At 46.4% G+C, this 27,335-nt stretch overlaps 3 protein-coding genes and 1 pseudogene across 10 annotated transcripts; 3 read left to right on the top strand and 1 right to left on the bottom strand.

The window, feature by feature from the left end:
• The first annotated feature begins 465 nt into the window (after positions 1-465).
• On the top strand, positions 466-3,110 carry LOC127331270 (desmethyl-deoxy-podophyllotoxin synthase-like). Of its 2 annotated transcripts, XM_051357361.2 has the most exons (3): positions 466-1,468; positions 1,596-1,716; positions 2,630-3,110. In XM_051357361.2, exons 1-3 carry the CDS (start codon positions 560-562, stop codon positions 2,821-2,823), a joined length of 1,224 nt encoding a protein of 407 aa, XP_051213321.1. In that variant the 5' UTR covers positions 466-559; the 3' UTR covers positions 2,824-3,110. The 2 variants fall into 2 exon arrangements, with proteins under 2 accessions (XP_051213321.1, XP_051213320.1); XM_051357360.2 differs by lacking the exon at positions 2,630-3,110 and having other exon boundaries at positions 480-1,468; positions 1,596-2,456.
• Positions 3,111-3,375: 265 nt separating this feature from the next.
• LOC127328229 (acyl-CoA--sterol O-acyltransferase 1-like) lies at positions 3,376-5,360 on the bottom strand (annotated as a pseudogene).
• Positions 5,361-10,273: 4,913 nt separating this feature from the next.
• LOC127331278 (uncharacterized) lies at positions 10,274-22,536 on the top strand. Of its 7 annotated transcripts, none has more exons than XM_071825894.1 (12): positions 10,282-10,656; positions 11,090-11,310; positions 11,400-11,492; positions 12,227-12,614; positions 12,976-13,240; positions 13,335-13,421; positions 14,796-14,907; positions 15,046-15,168; positions 16,916-17,024; positions 17,280-17,650; positions 20,281-20,570; positions 20,650-22,536. In XM_071825894.1, the coding sequence occupies exons 5-9, from the start codon at positions 13,162-13,164 to the stop codon at positions 16,986-16,988; spliced, it is 474 nt and encodes a 157-aa protein (XP_071681995.1). In that variant the 5' UTR covers positions 10,282-10,656; positions 11,090-11,310; positions 11,400-11,492; positions 12,227-12,614; positions 12,976-13,161; the 3' UTR covers positions 16,989-17,024; positions 17,280-17,650; positions 20,281-20,570; positions 20,650-22,536. The 7 variants fall into 7 exon arrangements, 6 of the variants coding, with proteins under 6 accessions (XP_071681995.1, XP_071681999.1, XP_071681998.1 ...); XM_071825898.1 differs by having other exon boundaries at positions 20,281-20,656; positions 22,190-22,536; XM_071825897.1 differs by having other exon boundaries at positions 20,281-20,656; positions 22,177-22,536.
• Positions 22,537-25,353: 2,817 nt separating this feature from the next.
• LOC127331277 (desmethyl-deoxy-podophyllotoxin synthase-like) lies at positions 25,354-26,500 on the top strand. The gene is made up of 2 exons (XM_071825099.1): positions 25,354-25,494; positions 25,622-26,500. The coding sequence occupies exons 1-2, from the start codon at positions 25,468-25,470 to the stop codon at positions 26,246-26,248; spliced, it is 654 nt and encodes a 217-aa protein (XP_071681200.1). The 5' UTR covers positions 25,354-25,467; the 3' UTR covers positions 26,249-26,500.
• The last annotated feature ends 835 nt before the right edge of the window (positions 26,501-27,335 follow it).

The following is a 27,335-nucleotide window of genomic DNA, read 5'->3' as shown; positions in this document are numbered from 1 at the left end:
CCTGGGAATTTGTTGGTGATGGGGATATGCGTCCCGATGGAGGAGACTCCCGCGGCCAGGGAGGAGGCCACGTACGGTGTGGCAGTCTCACCTCTCCTCACTGGTCGTCGCTGGGTAGTTTGTGGATGAACAAGAGAACACGATCGTGCAACCATCACCAATCCCCTGAGATCAAAGCATATGCATGCATGTGGAAACTCAAGAGTATTCTCCACTGTTGATTCCAGCTCTGAATATTCTACTGTTGAAAAAACAAATGTTGACGTGTGCAAAAGCTAGCATTCGAGGAATGCGCGCAGTGCACTTTTCCTTCTTAACGCATTGGAGAAGACGACGAGAGACGGAAGCACGAGCTACAAAGGAAACGTGACGAATCGTCTGGAATGGCGACATGCATGAGTTTTATCGCGACTCATCTATCACAAGCTAGGATTCCATGACTCGGTCTACTGCAACATGGGTATATAATGCAGTGCCTAGCTGAACACACAACACACAGCCACATAGATTTCCCAGTGCATCCCTAAGCTGAGCACACAACACACACGAGCCACCAATCATGGAGCAAGCAACGTACTACCTCAGTCTCTTCTTGGCTCTTCTCCTCCCCCTCTTCCTCCACAAGCTCATTAGGAAGCGCGACGGCGGGAGGCTGCCGCCTGGCCCCTGGTGCCTGCCGGTCATCGGCAGCCTGCACCATCTTGCTGGTAAGCCGCTCATCCACCGAGCCCTGGCGGACATAGCGCGCCGGCTGGATAACGCGCCCCTCGTGTACCTCAAGCTCGGCGAGGTGCCCGTCGTCGTGGTCTCGTCCCACGACGCCGCGCGCGAGGTCATGAAGACGCAGGACGTCACGTTTGCGACGCGCCCATGTAACCCGACCACCAAGATCATCATGTCCGACGGGGTGGGGGTGGCCTTCGCTCCCTACGGTGACCACTGGCGGCAGCTCCGCAAGATCTGCATCATGGAGCTTCTCAGCGCCCGCCGGGTGCAGTCCTTCCGGCATGTCCGGGAGGAGGAGGTCGGGCGCCTACTCACCGCCATCGCTGCGGCGCCACCTGGCGAGACCTTCAACGTCAGTCAGGGCCTCGCCGTGCTCATCACCGACTCCACCATACGTGCCATGGTCGGGGACAGGTTCAATAGGCGGGACGAGTTTCTGGAGAACCTCCGGGGCGGGGTCAAGCTCCTCTCCGGGTTCAACCTTGTCGACTTGTTCCCCTCCTCCAGGCTCGCCAGGTTCCTCACCAACTCGTCTCGGCTGGCGTGGGAGAACCACACCAAAAGCTTCGAGCTTATTGACTACGCCATGAAGCAACACGAGGAGCTCAAGGCCACCGCCGCGTCCAACGGTAATGTGAAGGACGAGGAGAAAGAGGACCTACTAGACGTGCTCCTCAGGATACACAAGGAAGGTAGCCACGACGTGCCTTTTACCATGGGATCCATCAAATCTCTTATCGTCGTAAGTATACCATACCAATAACTTTTACAGCGCACACACACGTGGATATATGTTTTTTTGATATATGTCCCTTTGTTTTTCTTTCATCTTCCTAATTTTTTGTTTGTTTGAGTCTGCCTTTGTGTAGGACCTGTTTAGTGCTGGGAGCGAGACATCCGCGACAACGCTCCAATGGGCCATGTCGGAGCTCATGAGGAACCCCAACGTGATGAGGAAAGCACAAGCCGAAGTACGAGAAAATATCAAAGGTAAGCCAAACGTCACCGAGGATGACTTGGCAGACCTCAAGTACTTGAGACTCGTCATCAAGGAGACACTTAGGTTGCATCCGTCTGTGCCCTTGCTTCTCCCGCGCGAGTCCACCGAGACATCCAAAGTCCTAGGGTATGATGTTCCCAAAGGAACCACTGTATTCGTGAACACATGGGCAATCTGTAGAGACCCCAAGTATTGGGACGCCGCCGAGGAGTTCAAGCCAGAGCGGTTTGAGTCCGGCTCCGTCGATTTCAAGGGAACCAACTTCGAGTACACACCTTTCGGGGCAGGCCGAAGGATATGTCCTGGAATGTTATTTGCCCAGTCTATCATGGAGCTCGCCCTCGCGGCTCTTCTCTACCACTTCGACTGGGAGCTTCCCCATGGGGTTAAGCCAGAAGAGCTTGACATGACAGAGCAAATGGGCCTCGCCGTCGGTCGGAAGAATGACCTATATCTGTTTGCCAAGACCAAGGTTCCACTTGATGGCGCAATTTAGCGACTTCAAACATCACTCAATGGTTCTGACCAAGGTCGGAAGATGGGCCAGATCAAAGGGGTCACAGTTGTGCATATATATGGCAGTTATAAAACTCAATGATACATTTGTCATTGGAAATAACTAGTTCTAGTTTCTTAAAGGCTAATTTTATTTGTTTATTTAAAGACTACTTTAGTTTGGCAACAATTTGTGGATTCGTATCAACTTATATAACTCAATAAAATACTACTATTTTATTTTCATGTGCCATGACATCTATATCTATCTATATCTATATCTATACCTACTAATAAAGGAAGTAAGGTTTCTTCCTAATTTTTTCATCCGTTTTATTAGTACCCTTATTAGTCAGTCAAAATTACTTATACTGCCACCGCTTATACAACTGCTTTATGTTCTGCAAGGCCGAGACGTCCTCGTTCGCGCCCTTATGGCAACACAGTTGTGGCGGGGGTGGAGTTCCTGTTGCAAAGCCAGGCGCCACCACGGTGTTGGGCACTCCATCTCCTACCTTAGACGCTGCAAGGACATCATCATTATAAGTGTGACGCTACAATTGTACATATGTTTTGCTACAGTTGTGTTCAGTTTTTGCTAATGTAATTTGCTATGATGTCTCTGGCGGATATCTCCGGCAAAAATGGTTTTGCTACAATTGTTTTATGTTTTTGCTATAATAGTACAAAATTCTTGTTACGAGGTTTCCGGCGAGAGTCTCCGGTGAAATCAGTTTTGCTACAACTATTCTATGTTTTTTGCTACAGTTGTACAAAATAGTTGCTATGAGGTCTCTAGTGAGAGCCTCCAGCCAGGTCTCTCGGGATGTGTCCGATGATGTCCCTGATACGCTCGGTTTTACTACAATAACACAATTTTTTGCTATGAGATATCCGGCGAGGTCTCCGGCACGGCGTCTATTTCTTTTATTTTACGGACGAACCTTTTTTTTTTTGCTATATAGAAACAAAAGTGGGAGTTTTTTTTTACTGCGAGTAGAAGCGAAAGCATCATTTGAGGCAAAAGTGGACAGAGTAGTAAATCCGACGGCCCAAAACAATTCGATTGGACGGGTGTGAACCAACAGCGGCGCCAGGAAATTGCTGTGGGTATTCCCACCAGCCAAAAAAAATTCTCAAAGCAAACAAAAACAGGAGCAAACACTGTGAACCCGGAGCTAGGGAATCTAATTCCCAAGTGAGGCTCAGCAACATTCTTTAATTTATGGCGTGATAATCACCCTACACAATGGCAACGGGAACAATGAGGATCGTACAAAGGGTACAAATTGGCACATGGCATAGCGTAACTTCTAACGGACATGCCAACATGCTCCTTAATTTTGATTTTGTCCACTAACCTTTTCAGAGTTAATTAGATTTGATGTGTCAAGTGCCAACAGGGTAGTACACCTTTCACTAGGTTGTACTTTTCCTTAGCTACTAATTAAGTTGACCGTACCATGGTATCTTCCCGCCGGCGTCCTGGAAGAAGGCGGCCACCGCAGCCCACTCCTGCAGCAGCTTCTCCTCAACTCCGTCCTTGCAAAGCGCCGGGAAGAAGAGCCAGAACGACGTGGCCGTGACGAAGAGCCCTACCAGCACCGTCGCCACGGGCCGCGGCGGCGCCGGCCACCCACGCGCCGCCCACCGCCGCGCGCACCACCCCTCGAGAACGCAGCAAACGCCGTGGAGCAGGAAGAAGGCAGCCATCATGCCGTCGGACCGCCACTGCAGGCTGAGGTAGTACACCATGGCCTCGTGCATGAGCGCGGATACGGCGAAGGTGGCCAGGACGGCGGCGGGGACCCCGGCGAGCGCGCGGACGGGGTCGTAGACGGACGGCCGGAGGATGGCAGAAACCATGAGGTTCCACCGGCGGCCCCAGAAGTCCCGCAGCGAGGACGCCAGGTACGGCCGGTCGAACTGCGGCTCCGCCTCCATGCCGAGCGCGGCGGCGGCGGCCGCGATGCAGGGGAGGAGGAGGTCCAGGAAGCAGTAGGTGTGGACGCCGTACAGGGCTAGGCGCGCGTAGAGGTGCAGGCGGTGGTTGAGCTGGTACAGCCGGACCACGGCGGCTACGACGGCCACCTTCACCGCGCAAGAAACGAGGGACACCGGCTTGGCCTTGTTGGATGATGCTGGGGCGAGCTTGACGGGGAGCAAGGCGGTGAAGAGGAACGGCAGCACGGGAAGGGCGGGGTCGAGCGGGCCGCGGCCGACGGCGAGGAGGGCGAGCTTGAAGGTGCCTAGCCAGGCCAGGAAGAAGGCGGCGAGGCCCCGGACGATGGCGGAGGAGGAAGGCCAGGGGCGCGGCGACGAGGAGCGGGAACAGCGGGAGGAGGGCGATGAGGCGCGGGAGTCCAGGGCGGAGGAGCGACGACGACGGCCACGCGTATAGCGCGGCGGCCGTGACCGCGCGCAGTAATTGTTTCCTTTGGGAATGCAAAAGACGTCGCGGAGAATCACGCGAGCCACGACATGCCGAAAAGTCAGTCCACTCCCCAAAACAAGTCCACCCGGCCGCTCGTTGCCAAATCAAGGATTGACTCTTTTTTTCTTTCTTTCTTTTTGCTCCCGGGAAAGCAAGGATTGACTGATTGAGTACAACTTTTTTCGTATCGGTCCAGCAAAACAAATTATACGGAAGCATCAGATTGCGTACGCGCACGTCCGTACCGTACGTAAGCGATCGCTCCCTCCCACGAACCAGTCTGCCAAACCAAAAACCAAACCAAGATCGGATCGCATTCCATCCAATCTTCCTCGTTCCTTGGCTTTTAGTATTTCCTCGCCACCGACTGGCCAACCCCGGCCCACGACTCTTTCGCATTGATTCTTCACAAAACACGGAGCGCGCGTCTCAAAAGTAGGCAAGCACGCGCGGCTCCTTCCTCCTCTCCGCTGGAATAGCCAGCCGGAGATGGAGAGGAGAAGGCGTCGGAGTACATAGCAGTAGTACTAGGATTAGGTTATGGTCCTTAGTGGCATATGGCGTGCATGCCGGTATAGAGGTGGCGGATCCCATCGGCTGGATCTGGCACTACATCGTCTTCTTTCTCGACCTCACGGAGCTCCGGCGGTCGGAGCCAAAGGTGTGGCGGCGGAGGGAGATGAAGATCTCCGTAAATAAAGCCATTTCTCGCGGATCTGGTAGTTGGCGATGCAGCGGTGGCCTCCTCCTCTCTGTTCATCATGGTGGTGAGAGAGAAGAGGGTTGGCTACTTGCTGCTCGTGGTTGGCTCCCGCATTTGCAGCATGGAAGCTCGCCGACTTCTACTCGGAGGTACTTCACGGCGCCGTTGTCGCCGTATCATATGGCTGAAAGGAAGCCCCTCCATCGGAGGATTATCACCGCGCCATTGTCGCCGTATTTCACGGCTGAAAGGCGGCCCCTCCACCCTCGTGTGACGGCGACATGCTGTCCTCAAGGCAGCAGCAACCCCGTCAAGCGTTCGTGCCGACTCGGAGGCTCTCCAGTTTCGTCGGAGTTGGCTCCCACCTCTGTGACCCAAGTGGTCCCGTCCCCGGCGGCGTAGAGGTTGACTCCGACGAGCTTCGTCGCGGTGAAGAAGGAGCTGGACCTGATCGCTTTTCCTTGTTTTATTCTAGGGTCCTCAGTGCAAGTTGTAAGGGCCAGCTTGTAATTTGCTTGCTTCCTTTAGGCCTTATCTGTAAAATGTACTCCACCGCTGAAGAAATGAAGCCGTAGGTCCTTCGGGACCTTTCCTGTTAAAAAAAAACTTTTGATTTGGATCACGTCACGGCCCACATTTTCTTCGGACAGTGGTTGATTTTAAATTGCTCTTGTGGCTTTACAATATTAATTACGACAGTTTGCTGTTTCCGCTTGTTTACGTAGCTCTGCATGCTTTGGAATTATGTTTCCCGCTCGTGTTGCAGCGTACACAAATGCTCACATATACTACGTAGCTCTACACGCCTAGATTCCATGTATGTATGCCTGTATTTTTCTTCTCCACAAACTGCACACCCGATTTCAATTTTGAAGTGCAATTTCAATTCCAAAATACCCGCCACTATGTACTTGCTCTTCTTCGCCATCTCTCAACTCGCCCTCCCGAACTTGTAGCCTCGACTGGCGCGGTCTAGTCTTGCCGGTCGGTGGCCGTGGCTCTCTACCCATTGGCTACTGTCGTGCCTAGACGCCTCCGCTCCATGCACAATCTCAACTTCATAATCACGAGGTTTCCGACATTTCGGAAATTAGGCACATGCCAGATGTCTGGATCATATATATACTTTTTTTTGTTACGTTTCATGCTTTCAAGAACCGTCGAGGACATCTACCTCAACAAGTTCGTGCTCCTTCTACTACCACAAATTAGTGGTACAATGCAATCTTAATTATCAGCTACTTTTACAATTGTGTTAAGATTTACACATGTTTGTCCTTTATTCACGTGTAGTGGGTCTTGTTTCGACTCTGAGGGTACTAGCTAATTTGTGTTGCCAATGGGTCCTCACGAAGCAATAATCCATGGTTGTAGGTTTTAAGTATTTTGTGTTTTTTCATGTTCCTCAAAGTTGTATTTTGTTCATCAAGAAATTTGAATATTTTGTGTATTGTTTACCCTATGATTTCTATGCATTTGTGTGTTAAAAGAATTTCCCCAAAAATGGTCGCTCGACAAACCAAAATTCCCGAGTCCGCCACTGCCCGTGAGTGGGAAGCCAGGTTGGAAAAAGCACTAGGCGTAAGCAAGGTGGTTGGCATCCGCCTAGTGGCGCCTATAGGCAGTGCTTAAGCGTTTGTAGGTGCGATCTAGACAGACATACATTTTTTTATTCTGATATCCTAATAAATTTTAAGTCTGAGAAACCCTTCGAACGAGCTTTTGAACGCCTCTAAGATTTCACAAGTTAAGGTTCGAGAAAAAAACATTAATGGAGAATCTCCAGGCAGCTGGAACTCCTAGGACACCATCGCAATGACGAGACGACACATAAAATTGTAGTTAAAACCTATCATTTCATTCATAAAAATGAAAACAAGGGGCCACAAAATAGTGCCACATAGGCATCTAAAATGAGCGGGAAAAAGTCAAAATGACTTGTGCCTTTTATCTCCGTCGACCTAGTACTCTTGTCTAGCTGGAAACCGGACTTGGAAAACATGATCGTGAGAAACCATGCACATGATATAGCCATTATGTTATGACGATCTTAGCGTGTGCTTCTTGCTATGGAACCCATGCACCACGTGGTCTGACCATAGCCAGTAACATGCATATGTATACGTACGCTAGTCACCAGCCCAAGCCAACAATGTCAAAGCATCTATCTATTCATTCTATTCAAGGAGGAAACTTTTGATTTAAAATGCAACCCTAGTTGCAAGCTTTTAAAAATAGGAATTTTCAAAAAATTCCACATGTATGGCAAGTTTTAAAATATTTCTTTTTCATAAGCACGCCAAACAAATGGCACCAACGAGTCTCAAGCCACGTCGTCACACCCAACATGAATCAAGTCTACTTCAACTCATGCGTACAATGCGCCAGCACCCCCTACCATTAATATTGTCCTACCAACCGACAAGGCTAATCCACTCCGTCGTCACGTCTATTTTGACGAAGCAATACCAACCCTTGATGGGTGCCGACGGTTCGAAGAAAATCCATGCATCAATGATTTTTTATTTTACTTGTAGGAACCTCTAGTTTAGAAAAATTAGTCTCTCCGATCCATAACATATTATGGATTAGAGGGAGTAGTAATTTATAGCATACAACAACATCAAAGCGTTATTCCAAAGCAAATTTGGGTAGGCTAGATATGAAACCCCACACAAATAAAATGAAACCAAAACACTGAGAGATCAAAAAATACAGGTAAACTAAGATTCCGACACATGGATTATTGATCTACATGCGGTCCTATCGAGCTAAAAACTTTAAAACATTCATATTCATGAAGTCTATTTTTACCGCCCCGCCCATGTAAACTTTGGCCGTGCTCTACCCCTTCTTGTATCTTCCATACTCTTTAGAATTCCTTAGTCGGTGTAAGACTAGCTTCTCTTCGACCGGTACCACCCCTAGCCTACCCCGTATTACGTCATTCCTAATCCGGTCCTTTCATGTATGGCCACACATCCACTATAGCATGTGCATCTACCCAACACTCATTTGCTGGATGTGTTGTATTTTAGTGGGTCAAGATTGTGCTCCTTATAGCATCGCTGGTCTGATTGTCGACCTAACAAAACTTATTTTTACCTTTTGTGGAACCTTCTTGTCACATAGGATGCTAGATGCTTATCGTCTCTTCATCCATCCCACCTTGATCATGTGCCAAACATCATCATCGATATCACCAATGCTTTGCAACATTGATCGTTGGAATATGTCCCTCTTAGACACTATTTGTGCATGTAATCTAACATCTCCATCTTTGCACTATCTTAACACCACTAAAATCGCATCGCAGGTACTTGGTCTTGGTCGTACTAATTATAAACCCTTTGATTCCAAAGTCTGTCTCCATATAGTTCGAACTTCCTATTTACTCTAACTCTAGTATGATCCACTATTACCAAATCATCATCAAAGAGCATACACCAAGTATATCCTTGGTTGCCTCATTCATCACTAAGAAAAACATGTATGGGCTCATGGCTGATCCTTGATATATATAGTCATATCGTATAATTAGAAAGGTACCACTCTCACTATCACATGCGCGAACACTTGTCACAACGTTATCGCACATATCTCTTATGATAGTAATATACTTTGTAGATTGTAGGAATGTGTTATCTTTAAAATAGAAGGTTGTAGCCCTACCTAAAAAACAACTATACCAGGAGACAAAAAACAACAAGCATACAAGAATGAAAAGAAACACAGCTTGAGTTTCGTGTCCGTTGTCTAACCTTCCGATCCGACTGAAGAGGCACCGAAGCTGGTGAAGAGGACCACCAAGGAGAACTCCTGAGGCCACGCAAAAATCCAAGAACCATCCGCTTCTACCTTTGCAGAAAGCTCCTTGCTTTCACGACCCGGATCGAAAGACGCCAGACCTTTCATAGGTAGACCGCTCTCCCTGAGCACGCATGAATATCGGAAGTCACTGCCGAGGAGAAGGACTCCAAGCACTCTCCTCGCCGCGCCGCCACCCGCGAACATCACCGCCACATGCAACCCACACCACAACACACCAGGCCAAGCTGCCATGAGCAGGCACGGACACCGCCTACCAACCGCCGTCGAGCTCGTCCACCCATATCAGCTATCTCAGAACGGCACCTCCATCGAGGGAACGACACCAGAGCGTCGCCGCCGTCCAAACCGAAGTTTTGGGCTTTTACCCGAGATAGGAAGATTAGGGAGGGAGGGTATACAACCTCGATGTCACCTTCAAGAAGTTGAACAACAGCGTCGGCAGTGTCGTCGACCTCATGGTCGTCACCGTCAGCCAAGGGTTCCCCCCGGTTCAGAGCCCACCGCCGACCAACCTCACCAAACCACCGGAGGGAGTCTAGGGCCAGGGAGGTGGGAGGAGCACCACAGGGAGGAACAACACCCGTCCAGATCTGATGCTGGAGGCCCGACGAGGCGACCTCCGCACCAGGCCTGCGCCCGCCGCCCCTTCGCCGTACACACGACCGAAGAGCGCAGACCGCAACACTGGCGATGCGCGATTTAGGGTTTCCCCCCGGTCACCTGGAGGGGCGACGCGAGGGAGAGAGAGGGGGCCGGAATGTGTTATCTTTGTCGGTCACGTTATCAACATAATATAAATATGCAACACATAAATTGTATCATTAAGAAGTAGAACATCTAAACTTTTTAACGATATACATGTTTTGTAATATATGCTTTGTACTATTATATTTGTGAAATTTACGACCTGGAGGTGTGAGGCCAACCTTATCATCATAACCAACTTAGGAGTGGTATTTTATAGGCTCGGGTTTTGGAGATATCACGCGAAAACAACAAACTCGCGTGAAGCCTATTTGTTGAGTTACCTCTCACGATTTCTTGACACCTCGCGTGAAACTCGAAAAATCATCTTATTAATTAACGGAACCGACGCCTCGCGTGAAGCGAATGATTATAGCCGGTGTCGCCTCGCATCACCTGGCCGGAGCCAATCAAACCTGCGCCGCCGCCTCCCCAAGCCCTCCGTCGACCTCGCCTGCCGGAGCTGGAAGCTGTGGCCAATCAAACCTGCGCCGCCGCCTCCCCAAGCCCTCCGTCGACCTCGCCTGCCGGAGCTGGAAGCTGTGGCCAATCAAACCTGCGCCGCCGCCTCGCCTCGTCTCCCCATGCCCTCCGTCGACCTCATCTGCCGGCGCGGGAGGAGCACTCCGCCGGCGCCTGCTGCCGGGATGACCCCGCCATCGCCATGCTGCACGCCCTCCCTCACCACGCACGCCCTGCCCCGGGACGTCGCCGTAAGTCCAGGTACGACCAACCAAAACCAGAGACCTAATCCTCTTCCCCCCCACCCACACCCACCAGTTCAACAAGATTAAGCACTGCATTTTTTCGAGGGTTGTTCTGATTTGGGTCAGTGAATCTAACGATTTGGGGATTAATATATACGCGATGTGGAATCAAGTCGGTTCATGTTCACCTTGTCTGCTTCCCCATCAAATGTTTCCCCAAATCCTAACAATAATAATCTGGTCGAAATTGGAAATCAGTTTCCTGACAAGGTTTATCTTCCTGTTGATATCCAAGTATAGATTAAGTGATGCCTTCTGTGGGTTAAATCAAAATTTATTATGAAAGATTGCCATGGCTATATTGTCAAACATCGTGTGATTTGGTTTCCCTGACTGAACTAGTGTATCAAGTTGGTAGCTTGATGCCTAATTATCGTTCAATTTTATAGGCTGCAGTTATGCGTTGATGAAGGAGAGCATGAATGCCCACATAAGTGTTTGGGAGTATTAATTCTTCTGACCTTGAAGAAGCATCAAGACAACAATGTCACAAGCAGCTCCGAGACAACATCGCATTCCTCGGCGGGCCACCACACCCATGCCCTTCGTCGGCGCAGCATGGGTTCTGCTCCTTCTCCCCGGCCAACTCTGGTCGCCGTCCGAGCTCTAGGTATGCGTTTTCCCCGTACCTGCTCTCCCAGTTCAACTCCAACTCTTCTTCCCGAATTTGACAGAACAAATCGTTTCTTTTTTTACTAGCCGGAGGAGGAGTCCCGGATAAATCCGTGGAGATAGCTCACTCAGTAGTACGCCAGGCGCTCAAACACATGCCCTCAGCGACGTTGTCATCAGGTCTCCTCCAGCTCTGGGTTCCCTGCACCACGAACGCATCAGGCCCGTTTTAGAATCAGGGATTATGAATTGTGTGTCAGTGTCTTGTTGTTTCCCTGCTCAGCGGTGTGTCTTTTTAATTAACTTGCATGGACAAATGGCATGATGGGATTTGAGCTTTGAGCTAGCAAATAAACTAGTACTCTACCAAAAGTTGGAGTGGTGGAGAATTAAGATCAATCCATGGGAGTCCCATACCTACATGGAATGGTTGCACGTTCAATTTTAATTTGTTCAGTGTTGTGCGCGAGCACTTCTTTCCTTCAGTTAGCGCTGAAATTATGTCCCTAATCTCTGAATATTGCTTGAGCTCGGTTTAGTGTTTCTCCTGTCCTATTTAGAGTTTAGTAGCACATGGTGTTTTCTTTAGAAAAAGATGCTGATCAAGATTCTTGTTTACTCCTGTGTTTTGTTGCTGTTTGTTTAAAATTCAGTTTAGTTTTGTATATGCAAGCAGTTCAACTTGTTGTGCTTTAGTACTGATCGCCTAAGCTCCGTGAATTAAGTCTATATACCTTCATGCTAGATTGGTGAACATCAATATGGTTCAGGGTAACAGGGTGTTCTTGATGCCCTGTCATTTGTCTCGCTGATTTGATCTGTCGAAAAGTTCTGAAGGGGCAAAGATGGATTATTAGTCTTTCTGTTAACTCCTCATATGTAATGCCTCTAATGTTTTTTCATTTTCTTTTCAGGTCTCATATATCTAAGATATACATGTCTAATAGTCTACTAGGAAGCATGGCAGCCTGCCAACATGTGGTGGTGACGTAGCACAAGTGACCGGCTGGACCATGCTCCACCGGCTGCCACCCATGCGTAGGTGCACGAGGGAGTTGAAGCCTGAGATAGAGAGGTTTAGAGGGAGGAGATGAGCGGCTGGCGACCACGTACAACTGCACTCTGGCCCGCGTCACCACCTCGCCATGCACCCTCCTGCTCGGGCCTCCCCGCCGCCCAGACCAACAAGATGCGACAGTGCTGCCCGTACCCTTCTCCCTGGTCAGTTCCATCGCTGGCGCCTGCTGCGGGGTGAGGCTGCCATGCTGCACGCCCTGCTCCAGGACATTGCCGTACCTCCAGGTATGCCGAACCAAAACCCCATATTAATTATTTGTAGGGTTCATATATGCACGACGTGGAATCATGGTGGTTCATGTGTTCAACTTCTAGTCAACCAACGTGTTCGCCTTGTCTGCACTCCCATCAATGTTCACCTTGTCTGCATTTCCATCAATGTTCCCTTTTGATGTCAAACTATTGTTTAAGATGATATTAACCATTTGCCTTCAGTGGGTTAAATCAAAATTTATTATGATCCTGTTTGAAAAGAGTGTCATGGTTATGTTGTCAACATTGTGTGATTCTGTTTCACTCATTGGATGAACTAGTAGTATATAAAAAGTTGGTAGCTTGTTGGCTAATTATTGTTCAAATTTTATAGGTTGCAGTTATAGGAGAGGATGCATGCCCAGACAATTGTTTTGGAGCATTCTTCAGACCTTGAAGCAACACCAAGACAACATCGTCACAAGGAGCTTGATTTAGTTTCCCTGAATGGACTAGTGTATCAAGTTGGTAGCTTGATGCCTAATTATTGTTCAATTTTATAGGCTCCAGTTATGTGTTGATGAAGGAGAGCATGCATGCCCAGATAGTTGTTTTGGAGCATTCTCCCCAGCCAACTCTGGTCGCCATCCGAGCTCTAAGTATGTGTTGTGCCCATACCTGCTCTCCAATTTAACTCCAACTCTTCTTCCCAAATTTGACTGAAAAAATCGTTTCCTTTTTTACCAACCGGAGGAGGAGTCCTGGATAAATCGGTGGAGATAGCTCACGCAGAAGTGCGCCGGCCGCTCAAACACATGCCCTCAGCGTCGTCATCGTCAGGTCTCCTCCAGCTCTGGTTTCCCTGCACCATGAACACATCAGGCCTGTTTTATGAATTGTGTGTGAAGTGTCTTGTTGTTTCCCAGCTCAGCGGTGTGTCTTTTTAATTAACTTGCATGGACATATGGCATGATGGGATTTGAGCTTTGAGCTAGCAAATAAACTAGTACTCTGCCAAAAGTTGGAGTAGTGGAGAATTAAGATCAATCGATGGGAGTCCCATACCTACACGGAATGGTTGCCCGTCAATTTTCATTTGTTCAGTGTTATGCGTGAGCACTTCTTTCCTTCAGTTAGCGCACAAATTATGTCCCTTATCTCTGAATATAGCTTGAGCTCGGTTTAGTGTTTCTCCTGTCCTCTTTAGAGTTCAGTAGCACATGGTGTTTTCTTTAGAAAAAGATGCTGATCAAGATTCTTGCTTACTCTTCTGTTTTGTTCCTGTTTGTTTAAAATTCAGTTCAATTTTGTATATGGAAGCAGTTGAACTTGTTGTGCTTTAGTACTGATCGTCTAAGCCATTCACCGGACCTGTAGTATACAGTTTTCTTAAAAGTCACCTGTATGGTTACAGGTTTGTGTATGTCAAGGAGTTGATTTGGTGCCCTTTCAGTTGACACAGCAATTTGCTGAAACGCTCGGTGCAATTGAATAGCCATTGCAACCAGTAAAACTTTACCTTGGTTTTTGCAAAATGGTCCGTTGGCCTTACAATCCCAAACAGAGGGAGTACTTACTACTAGTACGGCAATTTTCTCTTATTTTGAATGGATTCAAATCTTACGGGATTACCTGCTTTTCTCTTATTTTGAATGGATTCAAATCTTACGGGATTACCTGTGCATCAAATTCTGATGAAATGCGTGCAAATGATCTTAACTAGTACTAAATGGAAATGCCAGAATAGAAGCCCTGTGAGTCATGTTCCTTGATGCTAGATTGGTTAACATTGGTATGGTTCAGGGTGTTTTTGATGCCCTGTCTTTTGTCCCGCTGACACCCAAGAGATCGCAGAAGCACAGACATGCTGCAGGTCTGACCAATTAGATCTGCAGGTAAATATAGTAACTGTTTGATAGGTGCAGAGATGTTCTGATACAGCAAAACGAGATTATATATATAATTCATCTCTTTTGTACATGTGCATAAGAGATGCATGTACAAATGCGTTGCAAAGGTTACCCTACATGGAGATGATATATTTATTGGTATGGCCTATAATATGTGAATAGTATAACACATGCAGTATACTAGCTAGTTTGCTTCTTGATAATGGAAGAATTACTTCCGGCTGGCATTTGCATCTCTGCTAGTTGACTGATGCATTTACTTGCCTTAGATCTGAAACTAGTCATGCGTATGTGATCTGCCTAGGTGCAACGCTGAGACAAAGGCAGCCATGTCGATGCTCATCTGCAATGGGTGTTAGAGCCTCTTTACGTACAACCACAGTGCCACTGGAACTGTCTCAACTCCACAAGAGCAGGTAAAATCATTTCTGGAACTGTCTCACTCATTGGTATAGCTGCTGGATCAATTTTGCTATTTTTTTGTCATCTCAGCTGTTGTGCACCCACATCATGATTTGTAGATGATACTAGATGTGTTTAACACTTGTGTACAGTGAGGAGCGACGACAGGGAGGAAATGGGCGCGACCGAGCAGGAGGTCAAGATGGCTTCCCCAATGTCCATCGAGGCGGCCTCGGCGCTGCCCTTCAGGAGATTGTCAACCTCGCCACCCAAAGGTCCATTTTTTCTCGAATATGTTCATCACAATCTGTATATTGTTCTCGGTTTGTGGCCTTCTTGGTTTTTCTTACATGTATTGTAGAACGATTAATTTTGTTAAAGCATGCCGTTCTCCTGAATTGGTCTTCCTGTCCTATCAAATTGCAGTAACTTGCCAGGCTGCTAAATAGTACCAGTTGGTGTCGTAGCATGGACCATCCATTAAGTTGTATTAGTGTTTTCAGAACTAGCTGTAGGAAATTCATACTGTAGGAACCAAATGATGCATTTATAGCTTTACTCATTAGGATGAACTGATAAAAGCTTGAAACTAAAGTAGACCAAGCTTGAAACTAAAGTTGGATATTTCTTAACAAGTGATCATGGTTTAATTATCTGCTTCAGTTAATATGGATAGAAACTAACATATTATTACGGACGATAACTCAAATTTTATTTTTATAAAAGGCCAAGGATGGTGAACGTTAATACATTTTGTTGGTGACGATTAATGCAAAGCACATTTATGTATATCAGATCACCTATTGAACGTCATGATTATAATTTTCTGATGTTCTAGGCAATGGACATGATAATATTTGCATTGTTGTATAACAGGATTCTTTTAAAAAAGGAACTTCTGTTTATCATGCTTGGTAGTTTCATTATATTGTGGCAATACAGTTCTGGAATTATCATAGCTTTTTTCTTTAAATGAACTGTCTTATGCATCATCGAGTTATGTTGTGTCCATTGATCAATTTTGATCTTTGTGATATATTCACCTATAAACTGTTATCTGCAATTTCAAACATTGTAGAAGGTAGTTGTCTGCAATTTCAGTTGGGTTTTCTTCTCCCATTTGGAATTGGATTGGAATCAGCCCCTTGTATTTTTATATTATACTCTGAACTTCAGCCTTGAAACATTGTAGAAGGTCGTTGTCTGCAATAGTATACTATTTAGTAGCATCTTATTTGTTTTGATATCATGGTCGTTCACTTGGCAAGGAGAGTTCTCTAGAGATGCGTGTATTCCAGATTCTAGAATAGAAGTCCAAACAGAAACAATTCTGCTGCGTTCCTGCCATGCAATGATCTTACTTGGTGCATGAAATGGCTAGCTGTGGAAGTGTGAACTCCATTTTTGAAGTAAGCATATCCACGGCTATTGCCCTTACTGTGATTTTTCCATTTTTTTTGTGAATTTGCTAGAGTTGCAGTCGAGTGATGAAGGTACAATTGTCATTGTTTCACAAGAGGATCTTACTGATATTCTCGTGCCGAAATAAACTAAGTAACTGTTTAAGGATTGGTTTTTTCTGTATGTCTTTGTGGGCCTTAAGTTCGAGCAAAGAATGAACCATAGATCTTCATGTGCTGTTAGATTTTACATTTGTACATTTAAAGCTCACAAAGCCTCCTTTCCACTGTTCTCTAATATTTGCATTTCGTCCTTTTTGAATTTGGGATTCTTGCAACTTTTATTAAATGTTGAGACGAAAGGAGAAAATGGCTAATAAGCTTGTTTTCTGTTTTGAGTTTGCAAGCACTACACCAGGTTGACAATATTAAATCTGCGAATTGAATGGTCTTTCTCCTTGCTTATCTAATTAATTAGCAAATGCTTATTTAGATGTGTACGATTTCCCTTCTAGACATGGACATGTGGTCTAAATTTCATAAAGGTTGGGGAGCATTTTCAGTTACATATACCATTGAAGATTATCCCAATAATTTATGATTCTTACTTGTATATGTGCAGTTGGAGAGGATCAAAGGCTGAGTGGACACCCCACAGTCACGCCATGGCTGAGTTTCCAGTTAACAGAAACTAAGCATTTGGACCACTCCGGCCTTTTTAGTCTATAGAGGTAGTTCTTCTTTTCCACATATATACGATCTATCACTAAACCTGTTAAGCGTGATACATATACCATTTGTAGTAGTTGAAGAGGTTGCTGTTGCTATAAAAAAATCAATTATGTACCGTTGTCATGTTCTTTCTTGTAAGTTAAATAATTTCCTTGAGAGATATAAGATCCTTATAAGTCTAGAGTTTGTTTCAGTACTATGCAGATCATATTTTCAGAGATCCTCTTATCACCTTTCACTTTTGAATTTTTCAGGCGACATAGGAGCTGTGGTACATGTGTTGAGGCCCTTCCTCGGTCGTTTGACTTGGCCAAGGTGCTGAGGACCGAGGTCCATGCTGATGGCCTCTTAGAGCTTCTTTGCTGCCTGCCACTAGACACCGGGAGAAAGATGGTGGTGGCCGCAGGGAGCATGGGAGCTATGGTGGCAGCTGGACGCTAGGAGCTGTCCGAGGTGGTCGATGCCAAGGAAGAGAATGGCGGCACATGAAAAGAAAGGACATGATTTTGTCGAAAAGGGCGTCCCTATTTTCATCACCTGCTGGTACAATGCGTGAGGGAATGACTTGATCTGGCTGTCCGATTTGTCTCCTTGTCTCAACAGCATGCTCTGCTTCAGCTCGCAGGTTATGACCTCCCTCCTTACTTCTCACTTCTCGCTGGTTTGCTTTGGTCAGTACAATGTGGAAGTGCTTAAACTGCTTATCAGAGATGAAATTGTTTATGCTAGCTGAGATGCATATGGTTTTCCTTTTAGACTTGTGCATTCTTATATAGCTCTGTGATGTTCAATTTTGATGCTGCCATTTTAAAATTGATTGTGGGATTTCCAAGCAGATGGGTCTGTACCGGGAGACATTCATTTGGTTGTGAATACCACTGGTTGGTACTGTGTAGTTTTGATCTTTGATTATCTAGGTCACTCTATAGTTAGATTAGCCCTAATAAGTAGACCCGTAAAAAGAGAATGTAGTTTGTGATTAAAGGTTACTTAGACTAGTCACAATGGGAAGTATCATAGACTAGTATCATACATATGATACTAGTTTATGATACAACACCTCCAATGCATAGTATCATGAATTAGTATCATAGTGACATCCTATTTAATGTTTTGTAGAATCTCAATGCAAATATGTGTACATGATGTGTTTGCCACTAAAATTTCTAGTTTTACGTGCTATGATACTGTATCTACCTATGATACTACTCTCACCTCTCTCCTCATTAATTGATGTGCCACATAAGATTTTTTGCCTACATGGCATGCATGATACTACCTATGATACTCCCATTGTGGCTAGTCTTAATAGTCTCTCGCAATCAATCGTTTATCTCCTGATGTAGGAGTACTAGTAGGAGTAGTACCTAACAGAGCATCTTGTTGTGGTTTATGTATTACTATTCGTAGACCACACTAGGGAGGCCATCGGTTGCTTCTCTCGATCTGGGCCTGACCTGGGTCGGGTGGGCCATGGCCATGCACCCCCTTCGATCCAATCCCCTTCCACCCATCCCCCCGGCTGTCGCTGGTGGAGGATGACATGCGTGTGAGCATCAAACCTTTTGGGCGATGGCTACTCTAGTCTGCCCCGACGGATCCCGGCGACGGCAGCTGCGGGCTGGCGCGGCAGCATCTGCGCTGGCCGGTGCCCCTTCTCCTGCGACGTTTCTAGGCTTCCCCGAGTGACGGTCTACTCCAGCGACCTCCTTCACCACCTCCGATCTGCCCCTGCATCATCAATGCTCCTTGTTCATGGGTCAGGGCGAAATCCCCGCGCGGCGACAACCTGTGCTGTCAACGGCGACGCTCGAGGTTGCCGTTACCTCTTCGAGGTGTTGGCATGACCCTGACCAGACTTCCTCCTCGAGCATCGGGAAAACCCTAGGTCCGGCCTGCTGGACCGGGCAGCGGCGTCTCAGCACTGTTCCCCTCTTGATGGCCCTGCAAATGTTGAAGTGGAGTACTTGTTGCTGCAGCTGGACGTTGGTGATGCGTGTCTCCAGCATAGACTACTTCAACATTTGCCTGGTACTTCCCCGATGATTGCTACACCAGTTCCAGCTAGGCCCTGCCTCCCACTTGACGACTACGTTGGCACACGATGGGTGCGAGGTACGTTGGCCTGGGCAGTCTTGGAGCTGCAATTGTCCCTCGAGGTGCACGGCAACGGTGTCGCTACCTTGTTGTTTCAAGTCTCGATGCCTCACCATTCTTGGTTGTAGGCAACATGGTTTTAAAGGCGTCGCCTAGGCGTCGCCTAAGCGGCAACAAGCGTCCGAGCGCCCGGAGATGGCAAGGCGTCGTGCTCGCCTTAGGATCTTGTCTAAGGCGTCCGGATTCGCCCTTTGAGGCGTCCAAGTCGTCGCTTAGGCGGGGAAAGCGTCGCTACGGCCCATTTTGGACGCCATGGACAAGTCAAGCGGAAGCAAAGGAGGCGGCGGGAACCATGGCGAGAACTCAGAAATTGGCGAGAAATTGGGGGCCGAGAGAGGGAAACAGAGAGGAGAGAGAGAGGGGAACAGACCAGTCAAGAATCGAATCGATTGAGAGAGATCTCGTCCTCCATCCTCCTCCGCCGGCCTCCCCTTCTCCGGCCAGCACCCTCCCCTTCACGGACACCGGCGTCCTAGGAGTCTGCAGCACCGCCGGCGAGCGCGTCCGGGCGCCGTGGTGGCTGCCTCTCCGCCCGGCCTCCTCCTCCTCCTCCTCCTTGCCCCATCTCGGATGGCCTCCTCTTCTCTCGGTGGGGGACAGAGAGGTCGAGGTTGAGCTGCGTCCTTGCTCGTCCAGCCCCATCTCGTTGGGCCGGTTGGGCCGGGGATAATTCTTTTTGCCTTTGAGTATACTGGGCCGGAGCCCTGTCCTTCGCTTCGCTTCGAGCGTTCGACCGAAGGCGTCGCCTTGCAACGCGCCTTGAGCGCCTATGCGTCCAGGCGCACCCCCATCGCCTTGGGACGCCTGGCCGCCTTTAAAACCATGGTAGGCAAGGCTAGGCGAGGCCTAATGTCGCTGTGGTCTGTAGTCGAGGGCACCTCCTTACCAAGTTGCAGTCTTTGGTGAGGAAGGTCGTGTGTGTGTCCCTCCTTCTGGAGGTTGTACCCTTGATGTCTTCTTTCTATTCAATGAAATGAAACGCAAAATCTCTTGCGTTTTCTCGAAAAAAAATCCTTATAAGTCTAGAGTTTGTTTCAGTACCATGCAGATCATATTTTCAAAAATCCTCTTATCATCTTTCACTTTTGAATTTTTCAGGCGACATATAGGAGCTGTGGTACATGTGTTAAGGCCCTTCCTCGGTCGTTTGACTCGGCCAAGGCGATGAGGACCGAGTTCCAGGGTGATGCCCTCTTGGAGCTTCTTTGCTGCCTGCCACTTGACACCAGGAGAAAGATGGTGGCGGCAGCAGGGAGCATGGGAGCTATGGTTGCAGCTGGACTCTAGGAGCTGTCCGATGTGGTCCACGCCAAGGAAGAGAATGGCGGCACACAAAAAGAAAGGACATGAATTTTCCGAAAAGGGCGTCCTATGGTCATCGCCTTCTGGTACAATGCGTGAGGGAATGACTCAAGCTGGCTGTCTGATTTGTCTCCTTCCTTGCCTTAACATCGTGCTTTGCTTCAGGTTGCAGGTTATGACCTCCCTTCTTACTTCTCACTTCTGGCTGGTTTGCTTTGGTTGGTACAACAAACCGGACGTGTTTGTGGAAGTGCTTATCAGAGATGAAATATTTGTTTATGCCTAGCCTTTGTTTCCTTTCTAGGGATGCATTCTTATGCTAGCTGAGATGCATATGGTTTTCCTTTTAGACTAGTGCATTCTTATATAGCTTTGTGATGTTCAATTTTGATGCTGCCATTTTAAAATTGATTGTGGGATTTCTAAGCAGTTGGGTATGTACCTGGAGACATTCATTTGGTTGTGAATATCACTGTATAGTTAGATCAGGCCTAATAAGTAAACCAATAAGAAGAGAATGTAGTTTGTGATTAAAGGTTTCTTAATAGTCTCTGCAATCAATCGTTTATCTCCTGATGTAGGAGTACTAGTAGCAGTAGTACCTAACAGTGCATCTTGTTTTGTTTTATGTATTACTATTCGTAGACCACACCAGGAGGCCATCGGTTGCTTCTCTGGATCTTTCTATGAAGAATGGTCATCATCATGTTTTTCTATTTGGTTGAGTTTAGATATGTGGCATATGTCATTTTCTTCTGATAAATATGCCCACAAATTAGCCCATGATGTCCAGCTTTATTGAAGAATTGCAGTTTTTAATATTTGGGTTACAAATTTTAATTGAGATCCAAATTTAGAATAACCGTAGTTACCATTAATGAGTATCACTTCTGATGGGGTCTTGCTACTCGTGCCCACCGGCGTTGATGTCGGCAACCTGCTCTGCCTGACCCCCTTCTCCAGATGCTCAAGGTATTCCCTATTCCACTGAAAAATCGGTTCTTTCTTGTCGCATGTTGGGCAGATGTTACAGGTTGCAGTGTTGTAGCTCAGTTCTGGGAGGAAGATGATGGTCTGTTTGTAACATTGAAACACCACCATGATTTTTTTGTGTCTTCTAGTAGTTGTCATCATATGAATTCCTTGACATGATGTTTGCTAAGAATATGACGAGCAATATCTGTCTCCTGTGGGATCGTGTTATTTGAGCAACTCATATTTCTGTGTTGGTACAGTCCAAAAATGATACATGAAAACAGAGCTAGGCAGGTTTGTTTGTAGCATCTTGGCATCAATCATACCTATTACTTTTTGTCAGTTCTGTAGATTAGATCAGGACAAGTTCATTGTTCTCCAACGTTATCCAGTTCTTGATCAAGCTTCTGAAACCCATCACATATATTAACACCTGAGCTGATAGCTATGATATTTTTTGTGTAATATATAACTTCCTCAAAGCTGGTACCTGCACTGCTTGTTTTAACGCTTCATATGACTTCCTTTATTTTCACCTCGGATGTTCTAAATTACAACTATATTTCTACTCATTTGCATGATAATTGGCTGATATGGATTGCAAGTGATATTCTTCTCGTCTTTTTTCTTTTGCTACTATCCTGCTATTTTCAGTTTACCATCTTTGCTTATGCTTATCCAGTTGCCTCATGTGAAGGTGAATCTTTTATTTGGTAGTGTTGTCGTGCAGGTGACAAGGTGAGCTTGTTCAACTGGTGGCAGTCAGAGGCGACGGAGCAGCGCGTATGTTGTTGTTCTCCCCATGAAGATATGATGTGGATCTGGACACTTGAACCGGCCAGCGGGACATGCTTTTATTTGTGATGTTGCAGTGGATTAAGTTCTAGTTAGCTATGCTGGCCTGGAGCATCTTCAACAGTCTGGAGTATTTTACCATTGTGGTGTATAATGTTTTTGCTGAAAGGTTTGTAACAAATAGGTTTTGTTGTGTGATGTTTGCCTTGTCGAGACATGCGATGGCTTATTATTGATGTCCTTAATACAAACAGTTTGGCATTAGCTAGCTTATTGATGTCGTGGACCTGGTGCGTTGGCTCCGTTTTTATTTCTTGAGCTGTGTGCACTTTTGTACTTTGACCAACTGTGTGCACTCAAATTTCGATGAAGTTTAAAATGAATTCTTCCTGGATGCCTAATGTTTCCGTAATGATCCAGACATTGTCCTTGATGCCTGGCGAGGTTGTGACACTAGACAAATGTGAGTCACTTAATTCCGGATGACGTGAATATAATAGTTGAAAGGGAGCAAAAGGTACACACAAATCCGGATTGATGGATTGAGCTAGAGATTTGCAAGAAAAATGAGAAATAGGTCTAAATATAGGTACACACAATTTCTTATTGTCCCTCTGTTTCAAGATTATGTGATTCACATTAATTCTCGAAAAAATATAATAGTTGAAAAAGAGCAGTACGGAGATACATTAGGCAAACTAACTAATCCAACTGAGTAATATAGTTGAATAAAGAGCAAGGTGATGGTACGATAAGAAACAAATAAATCCAGCCAGTCCGTGAAATTGATAATACGGATTGATTGATTGAGATAAGAGTGTCAATGAAATTGGTTGATTGATTGATTGAGCTAGAGATTTGCAAAGAAAACGAATAGTAAGTGGAATTGATTAATTGAGCTATAGATCTACAAGCAAACGAACAGTCGATGCATTTATTACGTACAAGTACCCATGAGACTCCAGCATGAATCAATTAATCACACCTCTTACGGGCAACAAGCCATGTCAGCGATCCGTGTCTTCGTCCATCCCGCCGTCCGATACATCCATCCCGTGATAACATCTGCTCCTTCCCACACATAGTTCAAACCTTAGTAGTACTATTCTCTTTCTCCTTCCTCTGAATGTAGTTCTATAAGTAGAAGCCCCTTGTCACCCACCGCGTGCGAGAGCGTGTGTGACTTAGACTTTGACTTTTACTTGTCGAGGAGAGGACGGAGCACTCACCTCTACGGGCGAAGCATGCGGCGGCGATCTGGAGTCTAAACCTTCTTCTCTGGATTCAGCAAGTTATCTTTCCTCTAGATCCCTACATCATGTCGTGGCCTTCTTTGGTGTGCAACAAGGTGAACACTCGAACTGAAGGAGCTTGATTAAGGCCTTCCGCTTCTGGTTGGGACACGCCTGCTTGAGGACGCCTGTGGGGTTCTTCACTCACTGTTTGGTCAGAGGGGTTTGTTGATTTTGGTGCTGCAGCTGGTATGTTTGCTTCCTTCTGGTAGTCGTTCCCTAACTATTAGCTGATGTATCATTAGTTGTTTTTTGTTGCTGCTTGCAATGGAATCAGTACTGCTTCTGGTAGTCATTCTCTCAATAATCGGTTGTTATTTTCTTAAAGAATGTTCACAAAAGAATGTTTACTATGCAGTTCTTTGTTTTGATGTATAGTTTGGTAGCATTCCCTGAAGGCAATTATTTGTGCAGTGTGTCTGACAGGTTTTGCTCGTTTTGTGAATGACAGATGAATTTCGCGTAGTAATATATAGTTCTTTACTGAATCTTTTTCTTATAGTTTGCAATGGACTCCGTACTGCGCTGCCAGATGCATCCTAATGAAAATCGTGATTTGGCTTCCGGTAGAGATGCGCGTTACCGTGAAAGAAAGAGAGGAGGAGAAAATCCATTTAGTACTTCCCTGTTTGCTGGAGCCAACAGACGTGTTGGTACGCGGGGCGAACAGACGAGTCGGGAGAGGTCGTCGCTTCGGCCTTCGGGTCGCGTCGTCGATTATTGATTTCGGCACGCATCTGCGCCTGGTGGGTACAGCAGCCAGCGCACGTGATCTCGCAGAACGAATCAGGTGGATCGCGGACGTGACGCGGTGGCAACTGGGAACACCTGATCGATCGCGAGCCGCCGCGCGCGCGGTGGCGATGGACATCATCCCGACGGACCTCGTGGTGGACATCCTGCAGCGGCTTCCATGGACCTCGCGCCGGCGGATGCGCCTCGTGCGCCTCCCATGAGCCTTTACATATTGCATGACACCACCAACAAGGCCATGGACAAACCGCGCTTCTACTTTTTGAAAAGGAACTGGGAGCAAGCGAAAATACCACATGGTAGACTGGGTGATCGTGTGTAGACCTAAGGGGTTCGGCGGCCTGGGGATCCTGAACACCAAATCCATGAATATAGTGCTCAAGCTCAAGTGGATTTAGAAACTTTACCAAAATGCAGAATGACTATGGGCTGACCTCCTTCGTGCTAAGTACCTGCGTGTCGAGACTTCTTCTCTAGTGTGGTGCCGGCACGTGGCTCCCAATTCCGGAATGCCATCTAGCATTCATTGTGTGGGAGAGAGACACGCTCCGCTGTTGCATATGGACAAGTATGTCCTTAGGCTTTACTCATAATATTCATGGCGAAGTTTCTTCTTCGTTAAATTGTTATATGGTTGGAATTGAAAAATGATACATGTAGTAATTTGCTATAATGTCTTGGATAATGTGATACTTGGCAATTGTTGTGCTCATGTTTAAGCTCTTGCATCATATACTTTGCACCTATTAATGAAGAAATACATAGAGCACGCTAAAATTTGGTTTGCATATTTGGTCTCTCTAAGGTCTAGATAATTTCTAGTATTGAGTTTGAACAACAAGGAAGACGGTGTAGAGTCTTATAATGTTTACAATATGTCTTTTATGTGAGTTTTGCTGCACCGCTTCATCCTTGTGTTTGTTTCAAATAGCCTTGCTAGCCTAAACCTTGTATCGAGAGGGAATACTTCTCATGCATCCAAAATACTTGAGCCAACCACTATGCCATTTGTGTCCACCATACCTACCTACTACATGGTATTTCTCCGCCATTTCAAAGTAAATTGCTTGAGTGCTACCTTTAAAATGTGAAGGACGAGGAGAAAGAGGACCTACTAGACGTTCTCCTCAGGATACACAAGGAAGGTAGCCACGACGTGCCTTTTACCATGGGATCCATCAAATCTCTTATCGTCGTAAGTATACCATACCAATAACTTTTACAGCACACACACACGTGGATATATGTTTTTTTGATATATGTCCCTTTGTTTTTCTTTCATCTTCCTAATTTTTTGTTTGTTTGAGTCTGCCTTTGTGTAGGACCTGTTTAGTGCTGGGAGCGAGACATCCGCGACAACGCTCCAATGGGCCATGTCGGAGCTCATGAGGAACCCCAACGTGATGAGGAAAGCACAAGCCGAAGTACGAGAAAATATCAAAGGTAAGCCAAACGTCACCGAGGATGACTTGGCAGACCTCAAGTACTTGAGACTCGTCATCAAGGAGACACTTAGGTTGCATCCGTCTGTGCCCTTGCTTCTCCCGCGCGAGTCCACCGAGACATCCAAAGTCCTAGGGTATGATGTTCCCAAAGGAACCACTGTATTCGTGAACACATGGGCAATCTGTAGAGACCCCAAGTATTGGGACGCCGCCGAGGAGTTCAAGCCAGAGCGGTTTGAGTCCGGCTCCGTCGATTTCAAGGGAACCAACTTCGAGTACACACCTTTCGGGGCAGGCCGAAGGATATGTCCTGGAATGTTATTTGCCCAGTCTATCATGGAGCTCGCCCTCGCGGCTCTTCTCTACCACTTCGACTGGGAGCTTCCCCATGGGGTTAAGCCAGAAGAGCTTGACATGACAGAGCAAATGGGCCTCGCCGTCGGTCGGAAGAATGACCTATATCTGTTTGCCAAGACCAAGGTTCCACTTGATGGCGCAATTTAGCGACTTCAAACATCACTCAATGGTTCTGACCAAGGTCGGAAGATGGGCCAGATCAAAGGGGTCACAGTTGTGCATATATATGGCAGTTATAAAACTCAATGATACATTTGTCATTGGAAATAACTAGTTCTAGTTTCTTAAAGGCTAATTTTATTTGTTTATTTAAAGACTACTTTAGTTTGGCAACAATTTGTGGATTTGTATCAACTTATATAACTCAATAAAATACTACTATTTTATTTTCATGTGCCATGACATCTATATCTATATCTATACCTACTAATAAAGGAAGTAAGGTTTCTTCCTAATTTTTTCATCCGTTTTATTAGTACCCTTATTAGTCAGTCAAAATTACTTATACTGCCACCGCTTATACAAGCGCTTTATGTTACGCAAGGCCGAGACGTCCTCGTTCGCGCCCTTATGGCAACACAGTTGTGGCGGGGGTGGAGTTCCTGTTGCAAAGCCAGGCGCCACCACGGTGTTGGGCACTCCATCTCCTACCTTAGACGCTGCAAGGACATCATCATTATAAGTGTGACGCTACAATCGTACATATGTTTTGCTACAGTTGTGTTCAGTTTTTGCTAATGTAAGTATAAATTATTTGCTATGATGTCTCTGGCGGATATCTCCGGCAAAAATGGTTTTGCTACAATTGTTTTATGTTTTTGCTATAATAGTACAAAATTCTTGTTACGAGGTTTCCGGTGAGAGTCTCCGGTGAAATCAGTTTTGCTACAACTATTCTATGTTTTTTGCTACAGTTGTACAAAATAGTTGCTATGAGGTCTCTAGTGAGAGCCTCCAGCCAGGTCTCTCGGGATGTGTCCGATGATGTCCCTGATGCGCTCGGTTTTACTACAATAACACAATTTTTTGCTATGAGATATCCGGCGAGGTCTCCGGCACGGCGTCTATTTCTTTTATTTTACGGACGAACCTTTTTTTTTTTGCTATATAGAAACAAAAGTGGGAGTTTTTTTTTACTGCGAGTAGAAGCGAAAGCATCATTTGAGGCAAAAGTGGACAGAGTAGTAAATCCGACGGCCCAAAACAATTCGATTGGACGGGTGTGAACCAACAG

The sequence above is a fragment of the Lolium perenne genome, chromosome 2 (genome assembly GCF_019359855.2).
Source record: "Lolium perenne isolate Kyuss_39 chromosome 2, Kyuss_2.0, whole genome shotgun sequence".
NCBI lineage: Eukaryota > Viridiplantae > Streptophyta > Magnoliopsida > Poales > Poaceae > Lolium > Lolium perenne.
Note: the sequence above shows the minus strand (reverse complement) of the source record. Positions and strands in the feature narration are given on the sequence as shown.

What these genes read in the sequence shown, in the direction of transcription:
- LOC127331270 (XM_051357360.2), top strand. Translation starts at nt 560, where the DNA reads ATGGAGCAAGCAACGTACTACCTCAGTCTCTTCTTGGCTCTTCTCCTC. An exon ending in CCATCAAATCTCTTATCGTC is followed by an intron (nt 1,469 to 1,595) that starts GTAAGTATACCA and finishes GCCTTTGTGTAG; the next exon opens with GACCTGTTTAGTGCTGGGAG.
- LOC127331278 (XM_071825894.1), top strand. Translation starts at nt 13,162, where the DNA reads ATGAAGGAGAGCATGCATGCCCAGATAGTTGTTTTGGAGCATTCTCCC. An exon ending in CTCAGCGTCGTCATCGTCAG is followed by an intron (nt 13,422 to 14,795) that starts GTCTCCTCCAGC and finishes TGATCTGCCTAG; the next exon opens with GTGCAACGCTGAGACAAAGG. An exon ending in GTCAACCTCGCCACCCAAAG is followed by an intron (nt 15,169 to 16,915) that starts GTCCATTTTTTC and finishes GTATATGTGCAG; the next exon opens with TTGGAGAGGATCAAAGGCTG.
- LOC127331277 (XM_071825099.1), top strand. Translation starts at nt 25,468, where the DNA reads ATGGGATCCATCAAATCTCTTATCGTC. An exon ending in CCATCAAATCTCTTATCGTC is followed by an intron (nt 25,495 to 25,621) that starts GTAAGTATACCA and finishes GCCTTTGTGTAG; the next exon opens with GACCTGTTTAGTGCTGGGAG.